Here is a 27,499-nt window from a genome sequence, read left to right on the forward strand (position 1 = left end):
AGCAGAAGTTGGTTTTGGCATTGTGAGAGAGACTCTTCTTTATGGGGCAAGGATTTCATGATGGCAAGCAGGAGAGGGTTACAAGAAAGGCTGTTTGGCTCTAAAGGCATATATGTGTCCCCAAACCCTGCGACGCTGGGCTTCCTACAGCTGGAGGCATTTAGTGTCTGGGCTGCAATGCAGTCAGTGTTGCCAGTCCTTTGTCCATATAGCTGACTACCATCCATCCTTTCCTCTCCTTTGGCACATTAATAAGACTATTTTCTTAAGCTGTAATTTCACCAAAAGTCACATTTTGCTGCAAATTAAAGCAGTTGCAATTCTCAAGCTGATCAAGGTAAACAAACTTTAAGGCAGAACCTGTGCCAGAATTCCAGTGATAGCGTGGAGCACATAGACGCGGATACTTAAGAAAATCTCACTAGGCACCACTTTTGTGTCTTTATGCATCTAAATAGCCTTGGAAATTTGGCCTCACAGCTTCAGTTTTCTTTCTTATATTGCCGTGCAGGACGTTATTAAAAACAATCGTACCATGAATACAAGTCCCTCTCTCTGCTTTCCATTTCCTTTAGCCCGCAGCATTGTCTGAGGAAAATCAGTGTGAAAAACATTGCGGTTCTTCATTTGTTGTGCCAACACTCAGCTATTTTTCAGTGTATCTTACTGCCAGCGCTAGGACATGCTGTGACCACAGATGCCAAGAGACATGTGTCAGATTATACAAAGTCCATCTGGGAAGCCAGCAATCAGCAGCCACTGCTTGAGGTAGCCAGCTTTGAAAGGAAAACACGCCTGCTGTAAGAGTAGATGATTTCTATGCATGCTATTAAAGAACCAAAAATAAGCACAACAGAAAACAAAACAGGAACATCTTCAAAACTGACCTTACACAGAGAAATGAATTATTACCACTGAAAACAGCAACGCCTCTCAGAAGAAAGAGCAGAATTGTTTCTACCTCAGGAGAGGTTCGTCACCCTGATAGCTGGAGTCTGTTAGATTGTAGGACTCATCTATTTTCCCTTGTCCGAAAGGACACAGCTGTTAGGTAAAGTGAAGCAGCCTGAGTCACAGCGCAGGATTTGTGGGGATGTTCATTCTTTCTTGTGATGTTTATGTTGCCAGCAGGATTATCACAATTCATCTTGAGGGTAACAGGTACATCTATATTTCTATACGTGCTTTTAAAGTTTGTGAAGTGTGCCTGAAGTGTTGGATTGTTGATGTTTTATTGGTGAGCACTAAAACTGCACACAAATCCATCTCAACACCTCTTTGAATATTCAGCATATCATTTATGGCCTCTGAGCCATTAACCTACCTCTCAGGCCAAGAAATGCATCTATCTACTTTCTTAGCAGTCTCCCAAGTAACTGGCAATAGCTTTAGTGTTAGAATTACTAGCATCAGCACTGGCAGTGATACTGTAATTAATACCTGTCCTGACACCTATAATAACGTTGCTTTCTTCAACCAGATTCCTCCCAGGGTGACACTTTGCATAGGTTTTGCTTAGAGGTGCTTTTGCTACAGCAGTACCAGCATGCATTAAGTTCACCCTTAACCATCACTGCAGATTTTTCACTAGTAATGGTCTTTGCCAAAACTCTGATGAAAACCCTCCTCTTTGTGTCCCATCAGCTCCATAATAAACATAAATGGAGATGTTTGCGAATATGCCTAAATGTCCTTTAACCTAACTCAGCACAAAGAAGTAGGAAGAGAGCCTATATCTGCAGTTTTTTACTTGCAGAAGTTGATCTGATAAAATAAAATAGTACATTTCCTGGATTCATAGACGAACTTTCAAAAATTTTTCTTCCTGTTTCTTTGGGAGCCAAATGGTGATGGTGTTCAGCTCATTCACTGGAAATTTTGGAGTGTGAGACATACTTTTGCTGCTGCAAACCCTAGCCGTGTGGTTGTGCATTCTCCTGAAGGAACAAATGCAGACCAGATAAAACTTGCTGAAACTTTGGTGTTAAGGGTCACGGACCAGTCTTTTTTTTTTTTTTCCCATACAGCTTCTGCAATCAATAGTCTTGAACGCCATGAGAAAAATAACAGAGCCTTTGGGGTCCATCTGAATAGTGGAAGGATCTCCATGGCTTATCTTGTTTATGAAATCAATCTTTTAAAAATTTAAGATGCTTGATGGCACTGAATTATTCCACAGTGCTTGGAGATATCTATTCCCCTGAATTTTGCTGGTTTTCCTTAAGAAAAAAATTAAGGCACATTTATCATACAAGAAACATCTTATAAATGTATTTCACAGCTGTATTTCCAATGGATGCACTCTCTCCGAGGATTACCATCTGTTCCAATTATTCCTTCATTGTTCTTGGTTTAAAGTGTGGCAGCTTTATAACTGCAATGAAACTCTTGCCATACATTTGTCTTTATTCAGGATTTTAGCTTTTGTATCATTTTCCTCAGGGTGAGAAGGCTGTTCTCACATAGCCAGTGGAAAAATATACTTAAAATGTTACCTATATGGCAATATGTCTAAAGTACTTAGTAGCAGAGAGAATCACAGTTCCAAGTGCAGTGGTGTTTCTCCCTTATTTATATCTGGTCTACCAAGCAACCGGTGGACAAAATACTTCACCTGTTATATCTGTGTAAACTGATATTGCCCTGAATAATCTCCCTGAAGACAATAAAATTGCATAGCTTTTAACTGAGCATGGCATGGTAAATGCATATGTGAGCAGTATGGAGAAGTATGTTATACAGGAAAAAGATCTGGCTGCCCAGTGCCAATTATTCACAAGAACCCAGCACAAAAACCTGACACTCTTTCTAATTGTCTACAATTAGAAAATCTTGAAAAGGACACTGGATATGCTAAGAAAGGTCTACTGGAAAGAGTTCACAGAGATTGGGAGTCTTAAGACTGCTTAGCTCCAAACATTGAAATCCCTGATGCAGATGTAGAACCTTGCAATTGCTTCTCGCTGTTCTTATGTGTTGCTCTAAGGTCATGAAATAGATCAGAAATTCACCTCCTTTCATGCAGCTTTCTTTAGGATGCATGCGTTGGACATAACATTTATCCTGCCCACTTCCATTTTCCCAGAGACACTACCTGATTTCTGAAACTAAACTGAATTTCAGTAGAGCGACTTGCACTTCTAGCAGCACAGAGGATACCCAGTTTGGTACGCATGGGATGCTCCAGGAGGCAAGCAGGTCACTCAACTTTGTTCTGCAGATGTAGCCTGCACTGTTATATTCCCTCTTGCTTGCAGACACTGCTTGCAGATGAGCAGGGCAAGAGTAGATGTTTTGCCTAAAAGGAGGCTCCTAAGGTCTGTTTTGATGAGAAAGGTTTTTAAAAGACTAGGACGTGATTCAAATGGCCATCTAAACTTCTGAAGGGAACATTGCTGGGTGTGCTCCACAACAGCTGTGCTGGAAAGCATCTTACCAATAGGGGTTCCCACGCCGTAGCCTTTTGAATCGATGAGCCCCCCAATCTGGGTGAGATTGCAGTTTCTCTGAGTCACGTACTCTATGCTGGTCGACTCCATTAGGAGCGCATAGTCCGTTGTGAGCACACGCTGGATTCCCTCATCATTGTTCTTCACCAGCGCTGTCTGCTGCCTGCTGCTCATGAATGCCCACATCTTCTCATATGTTGATATTTTGGATTTCTAAGGAGGGAAAACGAGGCACAGAATCACACCAGCACCCAAATTACACTTGTAAAATATTCCTCAGCCTTTTGTTGTGACCAATGCCAATAGCATATCTCGAATGAAAGAGAATCAGTAGCAGGGTTTTCCTTCCTGCAGCCTTCCTCTCTTACTGTGCTTTATGCTGAGGAATCTCTTTTTTTGCTTCTTTTTTCAGTGCCAGGAACTTCATTACTGGCACAACTGTGAAGTGCTTTGAAATTTTTTGGGCTAATGCTATTATGCGGATTACAGCACATAACCCAGCTAAATTAGCGCAGCTGGATACTGTTGCACTCAGAAGCAGTGCTTCTGCCTGTCAGGGCAAACGCACTACTCCAAAAGCCTGATGATGAATAAAGTACCGGCTCTTTTGTATTGGTATCACTTGCCTAGAAGTCATGTACTTCAAGGGTAAAGCTTGAGAAACAAACCCAAAGCAGCTTCTAAGCAAACTTCTGCTTTCTGCTTTCCATTGCAACCATACTTAAGGGCTTCATCCTTCTCCCACTGAAGTTAAGGGGGATTTTGCCACCGACCTCAGTAGGAGTGTCTACGTGTCCTGTGTCAATGCCCAGCTGCACAGGGAAGAGGGATGCCAGAAGCCCCAGCCGCCTCCGTACAGTGTTGTTGAACTGAACTTCCTCCCCGCTCCTTTCCCCGTGCTGCGGGAGCCCTGAGGGATGAGGGCACCCTGCAGGGAAAGGCAGTGCCGGTGCCCCCTTGTTCGCACTTCTGCCTTCCTTGGAGGGTATGAAAAGAAAAACTGAACCTGCTCAGGGATGTGCTGGAGGCCTGTGCCCGCTACCCTCAAGATGTGCTGCCTACAAACCAAAAAACCTTCAAGCGCTCACACAGTACTAACATGATTAAACCTCTCTCTTCCTTGTATGTTCTCAAACAACATTGAGCACACAATGTCGCTTTTGGATTAAATATCGAGGTAGACCTACAGACAGCTGGACCAGTAGAAACCGCCAACAGAAATGGTTTTGTCTCAAGATGGCAAAGCCAACCGTTGCTGTTGCTGCAGCCTAGCACAAGCCAGACACACACAGACTGACTTTTTAATGTAAATATGAGCCGAAGGTCCTCCACACACCTACTTTTCCCCTGTTCTGGGGCAATGTATCCTCACTTCCTTCATGGGCCTTAGCTTTGGTTTATAGCCTTCATTGCTGATTTTAGGCTATGTGGAGACTGCATGTGCTTACTAACCAGCAGTGTCTGTGAGAAGCTGGTTTTCTGGTTCTTTGAGCTTTAAATGTTAATATGTTTTACTTGTAAATTCAATACCTGTGAATGTCAACTAAATTTCACCTAAGTTTAGTAAGCCACAGGATACCACTAAACTTTGAAGATGGTTAAGTGGCTCTTTACTAGAAGAAGCCATTTTTACTGCTCAGTTGGGAATATTTTTTGAAATTGATGATAAATTTATGCAGTAGATTGAGTCTGATATTGAATTTACTGGAAGGATGTATTCCTTATTCAGATGAGTTTGAAAAGAAGATCATAGCTTCTCAACTTGCCAACTCCCATTTTTTTCAGGATAGATCATATGCCAAATTCTGGCCTTTGAATTTTCATTGATTTCAGTAGAAACATGTCTGCACATCAGAAGGTAGGAGCTGGCAAGAGTTGCAACATGAGAGTAAGACCTATTATCATAGAGGGCCAAGAAAGCAAAGGAAGATTTATAGACATGTTGGAAACAGAGCAGGACAGCAGTCTGGAGAAATATGCGTATGTCACAATTAGTGGATGCGAAACATCTTGCCTTCAGTTACATTGTTCCCAAATTTGGACATGCACACAGATGGTGAATGCTCCCTGAGATCCTGCTGGGCCACCTGCCTAGAACCCCATCCCCTCGCTGGAGCGCTCCTTAACTGTCCAGGCCCTGTTTTCTGGGTATTGTCATCTGGTATGGCCGGCTCTGGGATCTGTGTACAGGGAGGAGGCTGACTATGAGGTTCCTTCGAAGTCAGGACTCCATTTTTCCCCCAAGTAATTTAAATTGCTTTTGTTTTCATTCCCACCACTACCTGGCTAGAAGGCATAGTCACTGCAGAAACTTTCTTGAAAATATTGCCTCCTTAGCAATAGTTTTTCTGGGGACACTATTACAACAGGGATACTAGTGTAAGACATTCAAAATTAGTGGAAAACCACAACTGTTAGTATATGGATTATAAACAAGACTAAAGAAAAAAAGCAATGTAAGTTTGAATACATGCAAATAGAGTTTTCAGAAAAGCAGTGGAAGTACCTTGCTTTTCTCATATGGTTCCCAGCCTGCATCCCATCCAGTAGGTACATTGTGTAATATCATCTTTCAGGGGCTTCCTGCTCCTACTTTAAGCACAAAGTCTTAAACCAAAGCTCTTCAGAGTCTGCTTTGTGCCAGGATCTTTTTCTGCACTTGATGTCTTCAGAAATCCTTTTGCCATGTGTGTCTCTTACAGACCTGAAAATCAGACCCATCTGGTCTTTGCATCTTGTGTCCTACATGACAGGTACTCTCTTGTTCCTCTCTCCTCTGTAGCGAGGAATTCCCAGAGTGTCATGGTTTTGCTTTGAAAAAGTGTTGATCTGAAAGAATCTGTTGTTTCTCTTGGCATTTCTCGTTTTAAGTACTGGGCAGAGCCCTTAGATAAATTCAGTCTTGCGACATAGGAAGCTCTTGAAATAATGACCTTTCCTCAGTGCAACCCAGCCCTGTGCTACACTCCTACAGGACGTTTTTACTGCTGTTGCACCTGGCTGTGCCTTCCCCTTTCCCTGTCCCCATCACATCAGCACTCCCAGGTGGCAGGACTGTCTCTGCGGCACAGGCTGCACAGCGTGAAAAACACCTTTCACCCCAGCTCAGCTCCTCCAGCCCTCAAATCTCAGGGGCACGGTTGTCAGGCCGTAGCCCTGGGCGTTGGGGAGCTCCCAGAGTCCATCACGGCGTGGGGCAGCCTGGGGAAAACTGTCCAGGCCAGGTCAGGACTTCACAGCTCCCCAAAAGAGGCAGAGTTATTTCAGGTGTCTTCTCTAGAACCGTTATGGCAAAGGTGCTTTTTCTTAAACTACCGTAATGCCCGTGCAGCGTGGGAACGGGAGTAACTGCTGCCCAGAAACCCTTACTCCTGCCTTCTCCTAATTCTGAGTATTTGGTTTTACATCCTCCCAGGTCTCTTACTGGCATGTGTGTGTGCGCGTGCTTACTAAGCTCAAGAAGCGTATGCGGTATTTTACAGTACAAGGGGGGCAAAGTCATGCCCTCACAGACCACACAGTATTCCTTTTGCATACATAAGTTTCTATCATATTTATTTAATCTACTCCGTGATTTTTTTTAAGTTTTGGACAGCGTAAAGAAATCCTAATCTTGTGAGGATCTTGACGAGCTTCTGCAATTAAATTGTTAACACCTTTTATATAACACTCTGTGTGTCTCACTGGTTTACAAGTGCGATAAATTGTATTTTTCATGCATCTTTCACTATGTCACCTTCACTCTGCCAGAGAATCCATCTCCATTCTGTACAAAAACTAGTGTCCTTTCACTTGTGTTTGTGTACACATGTATTTCAGGCACAAACAAGCTAGCACGTATAGCATATAAATATTTAATCACCTTGTCTGAGGTTTTTTTTTTTTAAAGGCTTACATTCTTTTAAGCCTACAAATTTTAACCACAGGGATTAACGGTGCAAAAAAATCAGTGTAAAGCCGAAAACAGCTCTAGAAATTTGTTCTGAACTTTTCAAGTTGAAATTCAGAAGCTATTGCCTCTAAAAAAACATGGAAGCAACAGGTTTTGAAGTTTTCTGTCTGATGCTGAATTTGACTTCAGAAGAGCAATGGCAGTGACCATCTTTGGGCAGTGAAGAGCTCTTAGACTAAGGGAGTTTCCCAGAGTCCTTCAGAAGCTGGCACAGCTGCTTCCTCTTGCCTTATATTCCTGATGACAGTCCAGTACTTGCCTTATGCAGTTTCCAGGAATATCTCCAGATGGGTTTCCCAGCATATCTTAATGGAAATGTCAGCTCATCATTTCAAGAAGTGAATATAACGAGGCTCTGAAAAATACTGTAGTTTGTGCGTTTCTTTCGGCACGGAAACATTTCTATTCAGCCACAGGAGAGCCATTAAAGGGCAGTTCACCCTCGACAGCTCCAGCAGCGATAGCCTACCATCAGATCTATTACACGATTGAAACGTCCTTGATGAGCATTATTCGTTTTGAAAGATGACCCAAATACTTTAGCCAAGATCCTTTTTGTGTGTAAGCATTTTGCCTCATGTGGAAGCACAAGGGCTTGTGGTTAAAGCAGGGAAGGGGGCTCGGGCTGGAGCAGCAGGGGAGAGGGCTCGTGCATGGCACGAGTGCTATTTAGCCCCACATGCTTCTTCCCCACAGTGTCCCATCCTCTTCAAAGGCACTGCATGTTTGACTGTCTAGAAACACCATTCTTAGATGCTACAGTGAAAACCATGATACCAGTTCATTCAGTGCTTAACTTCCCTGCTGAGACTACCGATGAAGCTGCTAATTAATTCTAATTGTCACAGGATTTTTGTGCGTATATCTTATATTTATAGCTTGTTGGCTTTTACGTTGACATTTTATGAGATTAACCCATTTTGTATGTAATTAATACTAATAGTGCGAAAGAAAAAAAAAATGCAGTTGTCTACAAAGCAATTAGCCACAGAAAATGACCTTTTACTTACAGATGTGTTCATGTATGTATGTGACCCACATATTAAGAGTCTGTGTAATGTTGACCGTGGACCATTGTAAAAAATGGACAAACAAACTTGCATTTTGACTGCCTGCAGTATTATTCTGGTGCAAACGTGACCTTCAGAAGTGACCTTAGCCAAGTGGCTGAGATTCCGCCCTGAGAAACATGCCTTTGTTCCCTTCAGATCCTCCCATCAAAGGCATGGGTTTGGCCCTCACAGCAGTACAGCATCAGATTGCCTCTCCATATGCCTTGGGGAAAAATGTCCCATCTTTTACATTAATATTGATGAAGGATCCTCTACGGACTTGGGCAAATGATACATTTACTTATTACACTAATCCTTTCAAGTGTTGTTATTCCGCCTCACCATTTAGTGCTGGAAGGCCATGAGTCAGTCTGACTGTACAGAGCTGACTGATGCCATCTTACCTTGAAGAAGGTCATTGTGGATCCATCTCTAACAGCCCCATACTCTATCTTGGTTTGCTTTGCCAAATCGTCTGCTGAATCGATGGGGGATTCCATCCTCTCCACAGTCAGAAAGGCAGCCAGGTTGGCAGTATAGGATGAGATTATGATTAAGGTGAAAAACCACCATATTCCTCCAACTATTCTGGTAGAAAGAGCTTTGGGCATCAGCTCTGATCCTGTTACAATATCATCAAAACAATCATATTAAAATGATGCTGAAAGATGCCTTTCCTGATACCACAGACTGTTTTTAGGCACAGAATGCTTTTATGAGCTGTAGTATGATAAAATGATTTAAACAATAATCTCACAGATGCACAGCTAGCATTTATAATGGGAAGACACTATGAAGGGGATGTATGCCATGATACATGACAAATGGAATTATCCTTGGGTCTAAGCCCCATTACATCTTTGAGCTAATGCTCATTGTGATATCAACCTCTTACATCCCCAGCAAGCTACACTAGTATTTTTGTCCGTTTCCTGAATCCCTTTTTGCCAGTATCCTGTAATCAATCTTTTAATCTGAGCTCTTTAGCAGAATGCTATTCTGCTTACAAGCTGCCTTGCAGAAATTCCTTACCAGAGAAACCTGCCCTGTGCATCCTATTGACATACCTATGCAGAAACAGGGCGATCAATACGGTTCCAGTGAACTCATTGGCCTGTGTGAACCTGAGCTCAAAACCCAGAACACGTCTTATTATAAACGTGTGGTTTACATTTCAAAATTTGGAGGGTGAATGGACGTATCCTTTGGATCTACAGGGCAATGCAAAGTTTTGGACAATGTATTTAACACTCAGTATTGATGAAAAGGTTTTAGCAGATCTGCCTGCATGTCAAATTGGCAAATATCAAAGTGATCTGCCATTGCCATAAAACCCCACAGAACAGCATGGGTGGGTGTTAAGTGCACTGAAATGGCTTCCAAACAGCTCAGGCAAACTGTATTTTAAGCCACATAGGTACTCATATTTCTAAGCATTCTGATGCAAGTTTTGTGCTGTTTTTTCTAGAGGTGTCCTCACTGAACTTAGCTCATTATGTGGGATTCAAGGATCTGGTTCAGAAAAGCACTTAGACAGACACTTGAATACTTTTGACTTCAAAGTCAAGCCTTTGCATAACTATTTTGTTGATGAAGGATGGACTTAAGAAAGTACTTAAGTGCCTGTGAATGGAGATCTCAGCACGTAAAGCTTTTGATGTGACAAACATATTTCTATTACTGGAAAAATGTGTTGACGTATTATCTCTCCCCAGCTATTTAATGATTTCTGTAAGAAATTTAAACACGTTACAGAGAATATTTTCAGACTTTGCAAAAACTCTGAATGTTACTTTTGGGGCAAAGACCAAAAGGGTAAAAACTTTCCAAACAACCAGCAAACAGATTTAACTTAGCTTTGTAAACATATAGACATGTCTCTTAAAGGTCAAGGCTAAGCATAGCCCAAGGGTTTGAGTAGGCTGACAGAATTGCCAAACTGCGAGAGCAGATGCTCTGCCTGTGCAGGCCTGTGCAGCCCTGGTGCTGCACAGATTTCAAATTAAGCCAGCAGTCTAAAACCAAAAACTGTCACTTGAAATTTTCGAGTCCAAATATACCCATTTCAAGAGCTGTAGCTCTATCTGGGTTTATGTTTGTGGTCTGTTGTACTTTCTTGCTTTTCAGATTAGATTTTTTTTTTCAGTACAATTAAATCTTTTCCTTTTTTGTGTTGTTGCTCTCAGGAAAAGTGTGTGTTTATTTCTAAGCTGTGGTTGACCTGCAAAAGCTGGCTTCTGGGAGTGCTGATTCAGGTCATCCTGAAGGTATTAATTTTTTTAAGCTTAGACAACTATACAAATATAATTTCTACACTTCAACCCTGATGTAATACCTAGCTCTGACATATATATCCCAGTAATGCATAATAGGCAGATACCTTGCAGCTATCTTAACAAGCAACCACGAAATCTGCCAGCACAGCCTTACGGTCGCACAAGAGAGTAGGCGGAGAAGGCCTGTGTGCTAAATTTGTGGGGTGAGATGCCAAACCTCCTGTGATTTCCTCTAGCAAAAAGTTGTTTGTGAAAAAGCAGCAGGATACATTCAGGTCAATTAAGCTCAAGACGCCAGAGTCTGTTAATTATGCAGTGAGCTACAGTTTTGCTTTTGGGAGGTGCTGAGCACACTCCGTTCCCAGCTGAACCAAGCGGGCCCAGCGTGTCTTTTGATCACTCCCATGATTATTTCAATGTTCACCTTTTCGAGGGCCTTGATTCCAGCGAAAAGCATTAATATATGCTCCATGCTCACCGACTTCACCCTAAGCGCTCTCCTTAACGGGATAGTCCTGGTCTGACCCGTCGCCTGGCTGAACTGGGGCTCTGACGGATAGCTTGCCTTTCTGAAAGTGATTGTTCCTCTGAATGGGTTGGATGAAATGTGCCCTGTTTGGATGCTTTCAGAGTATGCATAACATATCTGAGACTTTCAGGGGAAAAACAGGGGAAGTAACGTCTAAATAAAAATGTTGCTAGCAAGACTCGGGGTCAGAGACAATACTTGCTGAAGTCTCTAGTGCCTTTTTATGGCAGACATGACAGCCAATCCTGATCCAGACTTTGCTCACGCTCTGTAGAAAAGAGAAAGTCTGATCATCACATTTTAAAATTTAATAACAAGCGGCTTCCAATCAAGCATAACAAGCAGCTGCTGCCAACAAGAAAGAGCGCAACGCTAGATGCAGAGTTTCACAACCATTCATATCATGTTCAAACTCTTCACATTAACGATGATGCACTTACAATCACACGCACCACAAGTTTGTACATGGAAACATTTGTGTTGCCTTACAAATGTTTTTTCTTTCTTTCTTTCTTTCCTTTCTTTCTTTGTTAGTTTCTTTCTTTCTTTCTTTCTTTCTTTGTTTTTCTTTCTTTCTTTCTTTCTTTTGTTTTATTTTTAATCTTCTTGAAAGACAAGCAGAGTCTGGTTGGGGCTGACTGTCATGTACCCAAGGTAGTGGTAACGAGCAGACACTGCATCCCACAGTTTGCTGTGGATGATGGTAAACTCCAAAAAAGGCAGTACATCGAAACACAAAATCCTGGGGCACTTTCACACACAGGGCAATCACAGTTATATACACACACCTGCCTGATACTGTAAAACCTCAGCCTGTGTTTTACGGATAAATTGGAAGGAAAACAAAACAAAAAACCGAAACAGAACGGCTCTTCCTTCATCCAGCTTCCTTCAAAGTAATTTCTATGAGGAAGCTCTAGATCCTGTCAGTTCATTAGTGCACCAATAAAAGCAAGTGCATCTTAGGTACAATACAAACTTTATTCTCTACCATATCTAGGAAAAAATCCTTCTCATTTTTTTTTTTACTGCTACTCATGTCTGTTAAAGAGGGAAGAATAAACTGTACCTGGATGAATGCAGAGATGGTTTTATATTCCTTACTTAAATATTTAGGTATTTAATACAAAGGTACTGCTGGGCTTTCCTCTGGATTGCCTTTTTGGTTGTTGTCGTGGGGTGGGGGTTTTTTGTTCAGCTTTGATTCAACTTGAAATGTTTGTCAGAAAATATTTTCATTCTTTTCAGTGGACCCCAGTTTTGGTGAATAGTGATTTAATTGGAAACCTTAGAACATACACGCCATAAACAAATGTGTTTAGTACACATATCTGTTTGACTTCCCATATGGAGTAAGCTTCACTGCCCTTCCTTGTCAACTGAGTAAAATGTCAGCTGTTTCCAAAATCATCAGCAACAGGGACTTGTGACTGGGTTAAGTTAATGCTTCTAGGGTTGGATGCATTTACAGAAGGATGGGACTCATACCTGCAGAAAAGCCATAAAAAAAAAGGTTTGGTTTTGGTTTTAAACAAAGTGTTTTACAAGTGCCAACAAACTTAACAACCCTTCTGAAGAAAGAGCATCTTTTTTTGTTTGGCAGTTAAAACAGTTTTCCTAGGGTAGCTAAGGCTGTTACTGTTTCTGTTGGGATGGAGCCCAACATTTTCCAGTTGCCAAACCTCTTATACCACTAAACTCAACTTCAGCACGAAGCACTTCATATCCCTCTTGCGATTATTTTACATTTCAGCTCCAGAAACTCCCGTGTGGCCCTGTCCGCTTCCCTTTCTCTCAGGTGCTTCCCCTCCTTCCTCCTGCTGCAGCCCTATTCTGGGTTTCACAGGTTCCCCTCCTCTGCCTGCTCCCGGTTGCAGTGGCACGTCATTTTCTTCCTTTCTTCTATTGCTTAGTTTCGGAGATCAGGTTTTACAGTATATGTTGTATTTACAGAGGGTGGAGTTTACCAGCACGGAAGCCCTTGAGCAGACTGTGGGACGTGTGCGATAACGAAGTGTAACCGGTGTACCTTGCTGCATGAGAGCTCCAACTCCAAACCAGAAACTATTTAGTAAAGTAAAATTGTTTTCCACCACATCTGAGTCTGGGTTGCACGGGTGGGGGTTATACCATTCATATGGTGTAAACCTGTGGCAGTTAACAGAAACAATCTGTAAACATCAAATAGAGTACACACAGCGGCAGCAAACCTGCTGAACAACGCACAAAGTGAGGAGGTTAATGAAGAAAACAAGAAAAAGAAAACCTCAGCTGAAAGGCTGTCCGCGGGACGTCTCGCAGCTGCCTCGTGCAAGCTGTGGAGCAGCGCTGCAATGCCAGGAGCCGTTTTCACAGTCCCGAATCTAGCACAGGGCTACTCCCTTACTCCTCCCGCTCTCAGGTTAGAACCCTCAAGGGTGAGACTGCTGCAACGCCCCACGGCTTGCCTGCCCGCACCACTGACAGACAGACAGACATTTGCAGGGGTGGGGGAACAACTGGAAGCCACATAGCTGCTCCCTGGTAAAGCCTTTAGAAAATAATGAAGGAGTAGCAGCCCTCTAAAGGCAACCATCGTTAGCTGTCTGTAGTTGAGATGCTGGATGCAGAACGTGCTCTCCCTGTGTGAGGTTGCCGCGGCAGCGGACAAAAAGGCTGCCGACCGTTTGAAGGCGTTCGGGAACAACTGCAGTGCCTGAAAGCCATAGGGCCACGTTGTCGGCATTGCGGGGAGAGAATTACGCAGAGGATTGCCTTTAACGGAAGAACTCTGCTCTATTCCTGGCGCACCATCCTGCAGCTGCAAACTGTGCCCCTTCTGCTCTGCACGACACTTGGCAGAGTTATGTTAAGGGCTGTTTCTCCCCAAGGTACCTTGCATGCTGTTGCTTCCCACTGCTGCATGGCTTGCTGCATACTTTCTCATGAAGTTTATGAATAAAGCTTTAATCAACAATGTCATGCCAATACATTTTAATTACTGTTTCAACAATATAATTAAGCATTGAATTTATGCATGGTTGCAAGCAGCGTGCCTTGCTTAGCTGAAGTAATGAACTCTGATAGTAACGAACCTGCTAACTGAAACAGTATGTAGCTTAGGATGCCATTAGCTGCACAATATTACCATTACTAGCACGATAGTGTTAAAAATGGTAACAAGAGATGCAGTTTTCAGGTTCAAAATGCAACAGTTCTGCATACAACAGTTAAAAGAAAAGCAATCACCAAGTTACATGTTTCAAATTTGTGCTAGAATAATGGAACCAACTGTTGTGTAGTAACAAAATTGTTCCCAACGCAGTTCATGCACACGTGAGGAAACACATCCTTAACAAGAGACCCTTAACAAGAGACAACGTACAGGTGTATGTTGCCTGAGTGGCCAACCGCCATAGAAGTGAAGAGGTCCCGTGCTGAGTGTTTGTGCACGGGATCCTAGAGTGTCAACATGGGACAGTAAGAAGAGGTACAAATAAGTCTGCCTGACCTGACTGGGAAGCTGTGCTGGTTTTGGCTGGGGTAGAGTTAATTTTCTTCATAGTAGCTCATATGGGGCTGTGTTTTGGATTTGGGCTGAAAACAGTGTTGATAACAGAGGGATGTTTGCGTTACTGCTGAGCAGGGCTTGCACAGAGTCAAGGCCTTTTCTGCTTCTCACCCCACCCCACCAGCGAGTAGGCTGGGGGTGCACAAGAAGTTGGGAGGGGACACAGCCGGGACAGCTGACCCCAACCGACCAAAGGGATATTCCATACCGTGTGACATCATGCTCAGCATAGAAAGCTGGGGGAAGAAGAAGGAAGGGGGGCATGTTCGGAGTGATGGTGTCTGCCTTCCCAAGTCACCGTTACGCGTGATGGAGCCCTGCTTTCCTGGAGATGGCTGAACACCTGCCTGCCGATGGGATGGAGTGAATGAATTCCTGATTTTGCTTTGCTTGTGTGTGCAGCTTTTGCTTTAGCTATTAAACTGTCTTTATCTCAGCTCACGAGTTTTCTCACTTTTACTCTTCTGATTCTCTCTCCCATCCCACCAGGGGGGAGTGAGCAAGCGGCTGTGTGGTGCTGAGTTGCCAGCTGGGGTTAAACCACGACAGAAGCCCAAGGCTGGGATCTTGCATCATTTCAGACAACAACCACATTCAGTAGGTTGGACACAAATGTCTCCATCACCGAAGAGCAAAAAGGCAGTTGCTAGAAAGTGGCAATGAAACACTGGCAGCAAAACTCTTTCTGCCAGACTGGAAAGATTTTTATAGTGCTGGGTATATATTTTAATGTGATACTAGGATATATATTTCTTTTTCACCTTGAAACAAATGCTGATTTTCTTCTTGTGTTCCTATTGCTGTTCTGAGCTCCAAGAAGAGGCTGGCTTACAATTCTGCTCTTTCACTGCTCAGGCTTTGTTTTCCTGGCCATTTTCCCCTGGTTTTCTCCCTCTTCAGACCTTCAGCAGTAGCTGTGGTGAGGTTTCTGATAAAGATGAGATGCTCAAGGTCTCATAAGCACCTTTTTATATAGGCTCTGTCTGACTTTATTCACGACTGATGGTTATCTCAGCTACCTATCTCTACCGTCATTGACATCCACAGCACAGCTGATATGGCATTAGCAGCAAGGGGAAATTTTGGCAGAAAACACCTTGTTCATTCACTGCCAGTGTACTTAGGAAAAGAGCTTTGTCAGTCTGTAACCCTTTGCAGTGATAAAAACTTCAGTGTTTGCGTTTAAAAATTAGTGTAACAATGACAGGGCCACATAAGGCTCAAAGACAAATGAGAAATTATTCATACAATCATAGAATCATTAAGGTTGGAAAAGACCTCTAAGATCATCGAGTCCAACCGTCAACCCAACACCACCATGCCCACTAAACCATGTCCCTAAGCGCCTCATCTATGCGTCTTTTAAATACTTCCAGGGATGGGGACTCAACCACTTCCCTGGGCAGCCTCTTCCAATGTTTAACCACTCTTTCTGTAAAGAAATTTTTCCTCACGTCCAATCTAAACCTCCCCTGGTGCCACTTGAGGCCATTTCCTCTCATCCTATCGCTTGTTACTTGGGAGAAGAGACCAACACCCACCTCGCTACAACCTCCTTTCAGCTGCTGAAAAGTCTGAAGAAATAACAGGAAGATTATCCCAGTCTACAGAAATTATTCCCAAGTATTTGTCTTCCATGAACTGATGTCAAAGTACTGTTAACCATTTAATTTACTGTGGCAGTGTTAAGAAGTGGATGCTTCCTGAGGTTCTTAAAACCAGTCTAACCCGTATTTGCTGAAACACTTGGTCAATCTTACAGAAATCTTGACATATTTGGAGACATGAACAGGTCTAGATATGGACTGTAAGAATGGCTTAGCTTCTTGGAGTAAATTACAATTTATAAAGTCTAAAGTAAATTAAGGTGACATATGAACACCGTTTTGTGTACTTCAGCCTATATAGTCGCGATCTAATTAGGCACTGGTTTTAGGCATCAGTTCAAAAAAAGCATTAATGTCAGAAAAAATTTAAACATTCAGAAAATTATATTAACTCTTTTGCTGAACTAGTGTGTTCTTTTCCTCTTTTCCTAAAATAGGTGGGTTATGAGAATGGTATGCAATCTTGAAACATTTGTTATAAGTCGTGTTTTGTGCTGTGTGTTATTGTTGTGGTTTAACCTCAGTCGGCAACTGAGCACCACGCAGCTGCTCGCTCAGTCGTCCCCCGCCCCGGTGGGATGGGGGAGAGAATTGGAAGGGTAAAAGTGAGAAAACTCATGTGTGGGGGTCTATACCTCTAATGACATTTAAGCCTTTTAGCTAATTTTAGCCACATTTGACAAATAGCTAGAGGCCTTAGAGGTTATTATGCTCCTGCAAGTGTTGTGAAACATTGCAGTAGTAACCCCGCTAGGAGAGAAGCTGCAGGATGAGCTCACAACTCATTACGTATCAGTTAATCCGCATGGGAAAGATCATCTATAAATCCTTCAGCTGCAGGGAAAGCAAACACACAGACAAACAAACTTCAACTGGCGATCACAATCCACCGTGAGACACAAACCTGTACGGAAATCAGGCTTCATTAGTTACGCTGCTCCTGGAACTACTGCTTTTTAGAAAGATTTCAGAAACAAAACATAACACAGTTACACAGGGTGAACCTATGGATTTACCCAAAGGCTACACTGTGATTTGGAGCAATATTTAACAGCCAAGAAAGAAAAGCAAACAGGTTTCACAGCCAATGATTTGTGAGCACTGTGCGTTTCACTTCCGTTTGCTCCTGGCCACACGTCTGTGTGTAGGCAGCTCTGCAAGCAGACAGAGGACCCTGATGCTTATGTATTCTTGTAAACTTGATGCTGTTATTTTAAAAAATAGAAGCATCAAGGATAACTCGGGCTTTGTTTTCCCTTCTGCCTGTTCTGAGGTGGAGAGGACTGTGGGATGGTTTTAGTCTTGGCACACAACTGCAGAAAAGTCAATCTGTCACAGTCGAGCAGATTTAATATTAGTCATGAATGAGATCATGATTTGCGTACAGTAAGAGTTATTATTTATGGTACAGTGAGCCACTGCAAGAGCTTGTGGGAAGTCATGACTAATTGTATACAGTTCCATAGCTGCCAGGGTTGGATAGACTCTTTCTTTTACCTAGGACCAACACTAATAATTTAACCCATGACCTCTCCTCCCCTAATTCCCGCCTCCTTCTTCACATTCTCAGTAATTTAAAGGAAAAATCAAATCCCACAAATTGCTGTACTTTGGTACCAGTATAGAAGCATGCAAACAAGCAAAGCATTCACATAGGTTGTCCACCTGGAACAAGGGTTGTTCAGTGGACATCGGAGAAATGTATGTCCAAGGCCAGTCACTCTCAGCAGAACTGCTCGTGTGAATAACGGTTTTGCAGGGCTGTGTCTTTTGATTAAAAGAAAACAGTGAATTGGAGGAAAAGCAGCAAGAGCTTAATTTGACCTGGCTCACACAGAAGTGGAAGTCAGGCACAACGTGCTATATTATCAGAATTAATGATTCAGATTACAATTATTTTATGACCTTTGAATGAGGTATATGTATGTATACATTAGAATATATACAACAATGCTGACTTCTTAAAGTTGAATGCCATCATTTGCAATAAAAACTGCAGCATTTCTGTTACTTTTGCTGTGATGTGAGTGTGTGGACTTCCAATGATACATCACTTCAGTTCTTATATTTCATAGTACAAATGTTTTCTCGGGCTATTTTCCATATACTTTATTAATGTGGAACACGTTGTATATGCAAAACAGTACATAACAGAAGTGGGGAAAGGCTTAATTAGGGATCCTCAGTAAAAAGAACCAAAACGCCAATCTCTGTGAAGCACTAATAAAAATATTTATGCTTTAAATTATAAAAAGGAAAAAATGAAGGATAGGATGAGATCAAATAAACAGAGTTGGAAATGAAATTCCAAGGCCACTATCTGAAGAAAAGGACAATAACTATGCTAGTTCGGAGTCCAGGTTTATTCAGGAGTATAGAAAAAAAGTGTGCCTCAGATGACCAATTTCCTCTGACAAGTTTCTAAGTTCATTTTCTTTCATGCTTGGTTTGCTCTTGTTCAAAGCCCTAGAGCAACTGACTCCCAGACTGTGGTCCGTGGTCTCTGAGGCCACGATAAGTAGCTTGTATCCAGTTTGTGAAACCATATCAGCTGTCTAGAGTTTTCAAGGTAAAGTTCAATGATAAGGGAATAGAATGCTCTGCTGGCCCTCTGGAGGTGTGACTGTGGTCCACTGGTCCAGAAACTCTGTGGCACACCTGCCTTTGAGAACATTATGAGCTTTGGCCTCATTTGGAAAAGCGGTGTGTACGTGTTTATTTCCTGCTGGTTTTGAATAGGGACATCACTGGGACCCTGCCACTGACAGGCAGGGTGCACCTCAGAACAGCGCTGGGAGAGAACATTGGGTATACATCACCTTGCAGATTGTCCCCCCAGGTTCCCAGTCACATTATCTTGTATTTTCAAGGGGAAATTAGCTGAGCTAATTAACATCCTTCAGCAAAAATATGTTCACATCCTCTTTCTTACTTTTTAACTGTATGCACTGTTAATAGAAAAGAGAAGTGCTTACATGCAAGTAATATAAACTGCTTTTCAACATGTAGTCTGCTGAGGTGTTGTGTACTGACAAAGAAAGGCTGACACATTTCATCAGGTATTTCTCTCCATTCAGCCCTTAAGGAAAGTAAAATCTCATCACATTGCAATATATAAAAGTGATAACAGTGTTGATGTGAAAATACCAAGAGACACTCTAGAACGTTATGTTTTAGAACTGGATAAAACCCTTAGGATAGTATTATACTATATCTACTTTGCAGAGCCCATGCAACACCTATGGGAAGAGAGGTAGTTAATGTGGATGCATCTAAAACTACATCTTCGACTTACCTTGCAATGACAAAGAGGACACAACTGACTCCAAGGCAGGCTAGGAGAACATACATCCAAATATCAGGAGAAAGAGGGTTTAAAAAGGAGAAAACACCAGGGTTTGTCCCATTGGGCTTCCGGTACAAAATACTGATTCCCAGCGTCATGAAGGGCTTGGAAAAATCAATTACTTTCTCTCTTACATAAGTAATAGTGAGAGGAGCAACAGCCAGATCAGCTTTCTGAAAACACAAATGGGAGAATACTCATTCTTTTTCATGTTCAGCAACGCACTACTATTCCTTCCATTTTTTCCCCCCAAGTATTAAAAACTAAACCAAATTTGACTATAAATCTGAAGTGTGTGACAAAATTTAACATTGCTAGGGTATTGTTCGGTACATAATACTCTGTTTTCTCTTTTTGCAGGCAGAGGGATATTTGTGACTTGCATGTGAGTAGGAGAGGTATGACCAGGGACGCTGGGCTCTGTCCTGCGCAACGGGGCAGACTGCGAGCGAGGACTGCCAGCGCATCTGGGCAGGCACTACATCCACAGATCAGAGGCTGCCGCAGGGCAGAGGTGAGCTGGAAGCTCAGCCTTTGCTGTTGGACTTTGTAGCCAAGGGGTGGGCAGGACCCGTGCTAGCTCAGTACCCGCTGTCCCACCACAGATGGAGGTTCCCCCCAACACCTGCAAACTGTTGGTTCAGACATACTGACGTGACTTCCTACTCTGTCAAATGGCAATACAGACAGACCAGTGGCTATAAAAAAATGAAAACTAAAGCAAACATTTCATTTGGGCTGGCTTCATATAAAATACCACAGGTGAAAGGAGAATAAAGAGAGAAGGATTGAATCTTACATGATCTATGAGTTCTTTGACCATCCCATTCCACTCTCCTTTGTCATTCTGGGCTCCATATTTACCATCAGAAACTAGTTTGACCTCATAGATGAAGCCTAAAATATTTGACAGCTCCTTTAGTAAGTCCAGGCAATAACCCTCGAATCTGTCATTTCCGTACAAGGGCTTGTCAGACTTCTTGTACATAACATAGGGATCTTCCTATAGAAAAAGACAGTAGACATGTAGCAATAGAAATGAGGTTTGTTTCGGTTATGTCAGTTTCTCTAAATTATGTTAATATTTTATAAATGGATGGCAATTAGATGGAAACCAGTAATTTACCGTGTCCATTAAAAGCTGTTTTAGGTGTGTTAATAAATTGACTGAATCAATTAGTGATAAGCATAAGGGCCCTAATTTTCAGTGGAACAGACCATTCATAGCTCCCAGGAGCTTTAATTAAAGCAGAGCTTAGCAGCTCCAAAATCAGACCCAAGATCTGTACTCTACATTGTCCCACCCTAAGGGACAGGAAGGGATACTGAAGGAGAGAGAAGCCTAAATAACAGAAAAAGAATCATAAGGGGAACCTAAAGTTTTATATTCTGTGAGAAATAAATCTTTATCGAAAAAAATCTTCAAATGTACAAAATAGCTGTCAGCTGAGCAGGTATTCACATGAGAGAATGCAGAACAGCACAGGTAGAGTGCAAAGTTGCTTTTCTTTTTGAAGGATTTTGGATGGAAGAAGATCTGGGCAAGCAGGTTTCTGCAGTTTAATGTGGCAAAAGACCTCTGGCAATAGGAAAGGAGTGTAGAGGGAGCCTTTGAGCTCTTTCCCTCCTCCTGAGGAATTAGGCTGAATAATTGAAAAATGTGGCATTACTGGCCAGGGAGAAAGCACGAGACAGAACAACTCGTGAATACCCAGTTGCATGTTTTCCATGTATCATAGTAAGAACATAACTCAATCTCTCTATCCGCTGTTTGCTACTTTCTTTCAGTCCTCTTCACCTCATTTTCAGTAAAAAGGAAGGATGTATAAGCACTGACTACAAAGCTAAGTATTTGTGTGTGTTAATTCTTCTGGGAAGAAAAGTATGCAGGGTTCACCTCTGAAATATTGAAGTAAGCTAAACAATTCTGGAGACGGAGGTTCCCGAGAGTCTTTCATTGGCAGTGGGGTATTTTTGAATCAATCTTGTGGATAGATGAATGTCTACGTCAATTCTGAGTCTAAATAAAAACATTTGCTTGAAAACAGGCTAGTTTAACAAAACATTGTTTAGTGTGGAGGAAAACAGTCATGGAGTGCAGGGCAGAGGTGGCAAAGGCAGCCGCAGAGAGCCCGGCAACCCACCGTCAGCAATGCATGCATCCTGCGGCGCGGCTGGTGGTGTCACCTCCGTCCAGCAAGACTTACCAAAATGGTGGTGACGATAAGCGTCCGGTTAGCCAAGGAATCCGTGATGTTGGTCGATCGGTCCTTGTTGCTGTCCGTCATGTTAAGGCCACTGTTTGAGTTCCAAACCCCAATCTGCACAGAAGAGAGTGGGTGAGCAGCTGCCTGGCTGCAGCGAGCCGAAACATTTCCCTAAACGCTCACCGCCTAGGAAGACTGCACTGGCTCTAGTTGGCACAGAAAGAGACACCAGCAGGATGAAATGCTAGAGAAGGGAAACAGCTGTGGGTCTGAGTAAGGCAGCAACATCAAATGGCTGATTTAGAAAACACAGGGAACATACCGTCCTTTCAAAAGCAGGTGGAAATGAATAAGCTGTAAGAGTATAAGGCATGTCAATACAGTGGTGTATTAGCCAATTTGCTACAAAAGTGGAACATGTTGACTTTGTTTCCTGCTAAAAAATGTCAAATGTCTATTTTTATGTGTTTTTTTAAAATTTTTGTAAATGGTAGAGTTGAAACATATGGAAAGACCTCTCTCTTCCAATACAACAGATTAAAAGCTTGAATAAATATGTTGAAACAGATTGATGAATGCACTGGCCTTTTGCTTCCGCCGTGCCTTCAGCAGGTTTAGCAAAGATTATTCTGTCAGTTCTTGACTACTATATATGACAGAGCTAGCAAAGTGATACCATTTCACCCACTGATCAGTATTTGCTCAGTAAATGTAAGTGGGCAAAGACAAATTCCCTTCTAGCCCCAGAGATAGTGAAGAATTGCAGTATTTAATGCCCAATCCAAAGCCTCAAGGGAAAGATCTTCATGATTTCAGTGGATTTGGATCTACACCTTGTGAGGGCAGAAATTATAACCATGTTGATTTATTCAGATAAATATTTACTTAACATGAACGCAGTCGGAAAGCATCTTCAGGTTTTTTTGCCTTTAGATTTACATACACAGTGTGGCTGAGGGCTGATGTGAGAAAACTCCAGGCAAGGGGCTGGCTCAGGCAGTTTGGTTTGTATTGAACATTTGCGGAGAGCACCAGGTGGATGGCTTGAGGTTCTGACATTCGCCATCCATAGAGCCCTTCGCATCGCCGCGCCGCTCTGCCAGCGTGTTTCAGCTCTACCTGGGAGGGATCCGCTGTCAGATCCTCTCTGCTGGGATTGCCAGCGAAGCTGCCAAGTAAGTCTAAGACAAAACCCGCTGACTTCTCCTGTGTACTGAAGGTTTCTATCTGCCATCAGATGCTCAGTCATTTCAGACCCAGGCTGAACTCTTTTTCTTTGGTTGCTAACTGAGGCAGAGATGGTGCTGCGTTTGTACCAAACCCAGCAGATAAGTTTGTGCCTGCTGAGTGTGGATTTGGGGTAATAACTGTATAATTTCAAACTAACTTTGTGTTTGTGTCCCTGGGTGCCATTGCTTTCGCCTTTCACAAAATTTTTTTCCAAAGTATGCTTAAATGGGGATAGTCATGCCATTTTTTTAAAATTATTTTTTCAAGCTTTTATCAGTCATTCCCTTTGTTTCCAAAACTAGATCAGGTTGGGAAACTGATCTGGAAAGTACACACAAAATAAAATGTTGTATATTATGATAGCCTGTGCCATATGGTAAATAACCATATGGTTATGTTAAGTGTCCTTTAATTTGCACCAAGGTGGCTGAGTTAATCAAAAAGCCGTTCTGCTCGTTGTTACTGACTTGATATGGTTTTATCGGCTGGCAGCAGGGAAGAGGAGAACAACCATGAAGAACATGGAGTGACACAGTCACAGTGCATACAAAATACACCAGGAGACCACTCTACGTCTGGATAAAAGAATGACGCCGCAGGTCAACCTTGATTAGAGCAATGGAGGAGGTCGGAGGGGCACTGGAAGAATGAGGCCAAGGTAGTACATCACTATGGTGAATCCGGAGGATTTATTGCAGTTTAGTGACAAGTTTGAGAGGTGTCATATGCCCTTCTCAGCAAGCCTGTGCTCTGAACCAATTGTAATTTGGTTTAAATCAATTCAGCATAACACAAAATGCCTAAAGTCAAAAGCAAGATTGGTTCAATAGCATTCTGCATGTCAGGTAGGATGATCTATTCACCAGTAATGAGGGAAATAGGGGCCTTTGTGCCTTAGCCTGATTCACTGAAGATTAAAACAAGGTTATTAAGTATGTGCTTTATAAGAACATGAAGAGTGCTATAGGAAGTTTTGCACTGGTCTGCTCTGTAGCATTAAAATCCCTCCCAAAACAACACAAAAAGAAAACCTTTTTTAACTGTGTATGTGAGAGGGGTGGGAAATAATAAGATCTGTGTGAAATGCATACAAAATATAATTCCAAGTGTTATAAGAAATTTTTGTCTTGTGACTCCGGAACACTTTAAACGTGGTAAATACAGTTGTTTTTATCTCCACTGAATGGCAACTGTGGGTTGTACCTCCAGTGGGGAGCTGCGCATGGAGCTGGTCTCTTGACTCCCACTTCGGTGCCTTATCCACCAGGCAGAGGCACCTCACAGTAAAAGAGGGCTGAGATTCCTGGGGTAATTTAGATCTTTTATAAACAAGCTTAGTTCCAATTTCCGTGTGTTAGTGAAAGACAGCATCCACTTAATCATCTATATTATTTTCTGCAAGGAGCTAACAACACAGTCGTCAAAATTTTGAGTCAACAATGCTTGAACTTTGCCTGCACAGCATGCATTTTGTGGGAGGCAAAAAAAAACCCCAACCCTGCACATTAAAACAGTCCTTGCTTCTGATGCTAATACACATTCGAAATGGTGCAGATTTACCACTTATGGTGAATCTTAGGTGAATCAGGAATGATAACAACTGAGAAAAGGACTGCTTTTGCTGCAGCCAGGAGTCTCTGCTCTAAGAGGAGAAAAGCACAGCTCCCAAGAAATAAAATAATAGTTAAAAAAAAGATTTTGGTGAAAAAGCTGAATCCTGCTAAGATATTTTCACTATTTGGAATTACAGTGTCTCAACTTGGGACGAAACTTATTCTACCAGAAAAACTCATACTCTTGGATACACTGTTGTCTCTAAACTGCAATATGAGAGTCACTCTAAAAACCCAAAGGATGAGTCTGAAGACCCAGCCCAAAGGTTTTTTGCACCACCCGTCTGTGTACAAACCTTCTTCCACACTTTATATAAATGATTAGAAACCTCGCCAGCAGCCTTGGTACAGAGAAAAATAAACACAGTGCTTCATTAAAAATGAAAAGACAACCAGTCTGGAGAGCTGTGTGGGAGAAATTACATTTAAAGTCTCAATTAACCCATCAGCAATTATCATTTGGAGTCAAGCCAGTGTACGCAGAGGAAGGGACAACGCTGTCTCCAGCTGACATGAGCTGGTGGTGTCACCTGTGTTAGGGATTTTTGGATACCCACAGCAGCCACCTCCTAGGCGGTTGTGGAGGGAGCCCTACGGTGCCCATCGGCAGCCCATGTTTGCTGGCTGAGGGTTGGGGCAAGGCCATCCCGCCTCCCTCCGGGGCCCCCCAAGTCCCCCTCAGTCTCCAGCATGGGCCCTGGCTGGCGGTGGCAGGGTTCGGATGCCAGCAGCAGCGCCGTCCGGCTACTGTGAAACATGGCCAAAAGCGTCCATGGCTTTGGGCTCCTTCCTATGGTCTCTGCAAGTCAAGGAGCTTTCCCTGCCTTACACCTTTGCATCTTCAGGAGAATCTATAAGTAGTAAAGTAAGGAAAACAAGATCCTTTGACATGGATTTTTTTTTTTTCAGAGGCATGCTTCCCTGAGTGTCCTGAAGGAATGTGAATTTTATTTGTCTTTTGTTTGAATGCAGAACCAGTTTCTGAAGTTGTATCATGCAGAACCTTCTGTTTTCAAACAAAGATGCTACAACTCGCCTGTAGTCTCGCCATTTCAGCACAATTTATGATAAGCAGTTAGGGATGTTAGGGAAAAAGAACCAATCTAATCTCAAAAACAAGAAGAATTTTTAACGTGTCAACTCTTGTTGAGGTTGTTACTCAAGCACCTTCTTTCCTCTCTCCTTCATGTCACATTTATTAAAACCAGTACATGTAAGATAAGGTAAATCTAGGTTTTATCTATATATATGAATTTACCACACCAAGTTACAGCAGCAAGAACTGAAGATAAGGTGCACTTAAAATAATTATTTCCATTCAGATAATTATTGCCAGTCCCAAATTCCTATCTCATACCTTGAAATGCAAGGTACGCATTGTAAAATAATAAAACAATCTTAGTAGCTCTGTTTTAACTTTGACTTAAATAATCTTGAGAATAGTCGTTTGTACCCCAAGCACAGGAGATTCAAGCTGAGGAGAATGGACTTTCCTACATCCCTGTCAAATTAGGTTTTGTCATTGTTTTACAAAGGATCTGGTTACCTTTTCTGTTCCTTCCTCCTTGAGGCTAATAATGTCCAAATCAAAATCCTTCCGTAAGCCGTCCGTTTTGTTGAAGGTTATGCGCCCTGTCAAGCCATCCCACCGTGCCTGTGTGAACACAAAAACACTCTTCCCTGTAACGATTAGTAGGAACTACTCTGAAGCCATAACAAATACTGCATTTTAAATTAACCGTAGCATTGAATCACTTCCAAATGGTTTTTTAAACATATCTGTCCTTGTTACTTTGATAAAAAAATCTTTCTTCAACTTTTTTGTTATTTAGTTTCTCTTCAGTATGTTTTGTATTTTACAATCAGGCACAAGTTTGTGACAGTTTATATATATTGATATACATATGTCTAGTACTGTATATAAAAAGATATACTGAAGAGAGAGAAAGAGAGAATATGTATTACACATGCCCAAAGACAGGGCAGTTTTGCACTGCATAAGAATTCACTAAGAAATTAAAAAAGGAGTCTGCTGTGTCCAAGCTTCGGGTCTGAACCTTGGAGTACGAGAGCCTAAATCCACCAGCCTCGCTGGAGCGATCCTCTTTACCCCAGCCCAGGACCTTTTAAGTTCTCCATGACGAACGGGTAACGAATGGCAATCAGTGGTGAATGGGAGTCTCCAGAAGGTCCTTATTGAAGGAAGGCAGCTAACCGTCCCAAATCACCAAAGCTTTCTCAACACTTCAGTTGTGCGTTTCCTAGTCTTGTGTGATAGAGACTGCCTTTGCTACTCAGGGCCCAGAAATCCAGATGTTTCCAGGAAAAGAAAGAAGGGCTTTTGTCATTCTTGCTTGATTTCTTGGACAGGTTGTGGTTAAATGTCTCCCACCAGCATTGGACTCCTAATGTCCTGGACTTTGTTGAATTGTTTCACTAATCCCTACTCAGTTTGCATCCCCAAGGAAGAAGACACATGTTCCCAAGTAAGCAAACGAGGTGTATCATTCCTAATGGGAGCACTGCCACTGCCTGTGCTCACAGGTGTTGATGGCATGATGATGAAGGCTCTAAAAGCAGGCTTTCAGGAAAAAATCACCCAGTCACAGAGACCTAATAAAAACTTTGGTACACACAAGTCTTACATATGTGTTTGAAGTACAGCATACGAATTGCATATGATCGGTT

General features: G+C 42.3%; 1 protein-coding gene across 4 annotated transcripts in view; it reads right to left on the minus strand.

The window, feature by feature from the left end:
- Positions 1–27,499, minus strand: part of GRIK1 (glutamate ionotropic receptor kainate type subunit 1) — a 171,686-nt gene that overhangs the window by 12,167 nt on the left and 132,020 nt on the right. For 2 of the 4 annotated variants that reach the window (XM_076352726.1, XM_076352735.1), the window contains exons 8-14: positions 26,358–26,465; positions 21,969–22,082; positions 20,561–20,764; positions 19,711–19,934; positions 13,288–13,406; positions 8,858–9,075; positions 3,437–3,662 (exon numbers count right to left, since the gene is read on the minus strand). In XM_076352726.1, coding sequence (XP_076208841.1) covers positions 3,437–3,662; positions 8,858–9,075; positions 13,288–13,406; positions 19,711–19,934; positions 20,561–20,764; positions 21,969–22,082; positions 26,358–26,465 — 1,213 coding nt within the window. Of the gene's footprint in view, positions 1–3,436; positions 3,663–8,857; positions 9,076–12,583; positions 12,747–13,287; positions 13,407–19,710; positions 19,935–20,560; positions 20,765–21,968; positions 22,083–26,357; positions 26,466–27,499 lie in introns of those variants that run through there. The other 2 variants (XM_076352745.1, XM_076352754.1) reach the window with 2 other exon arrangements.

The sequence above is a fragment of the Aptenodytes patagonicus genome, chromosome 1 (assembly GCF_965638725.1).
Source record: "Aptenodytes patagonicus chromosome 1, bAptPat1.pri.cur, whole genome shotgun sequence".
Lineage (NCBI taxonomy): Eukaryota > Metazoa > Chordata > Aves > Sphenisciformes > Spheniscidae > Aptenodytes > Aptenodytes patagonicus.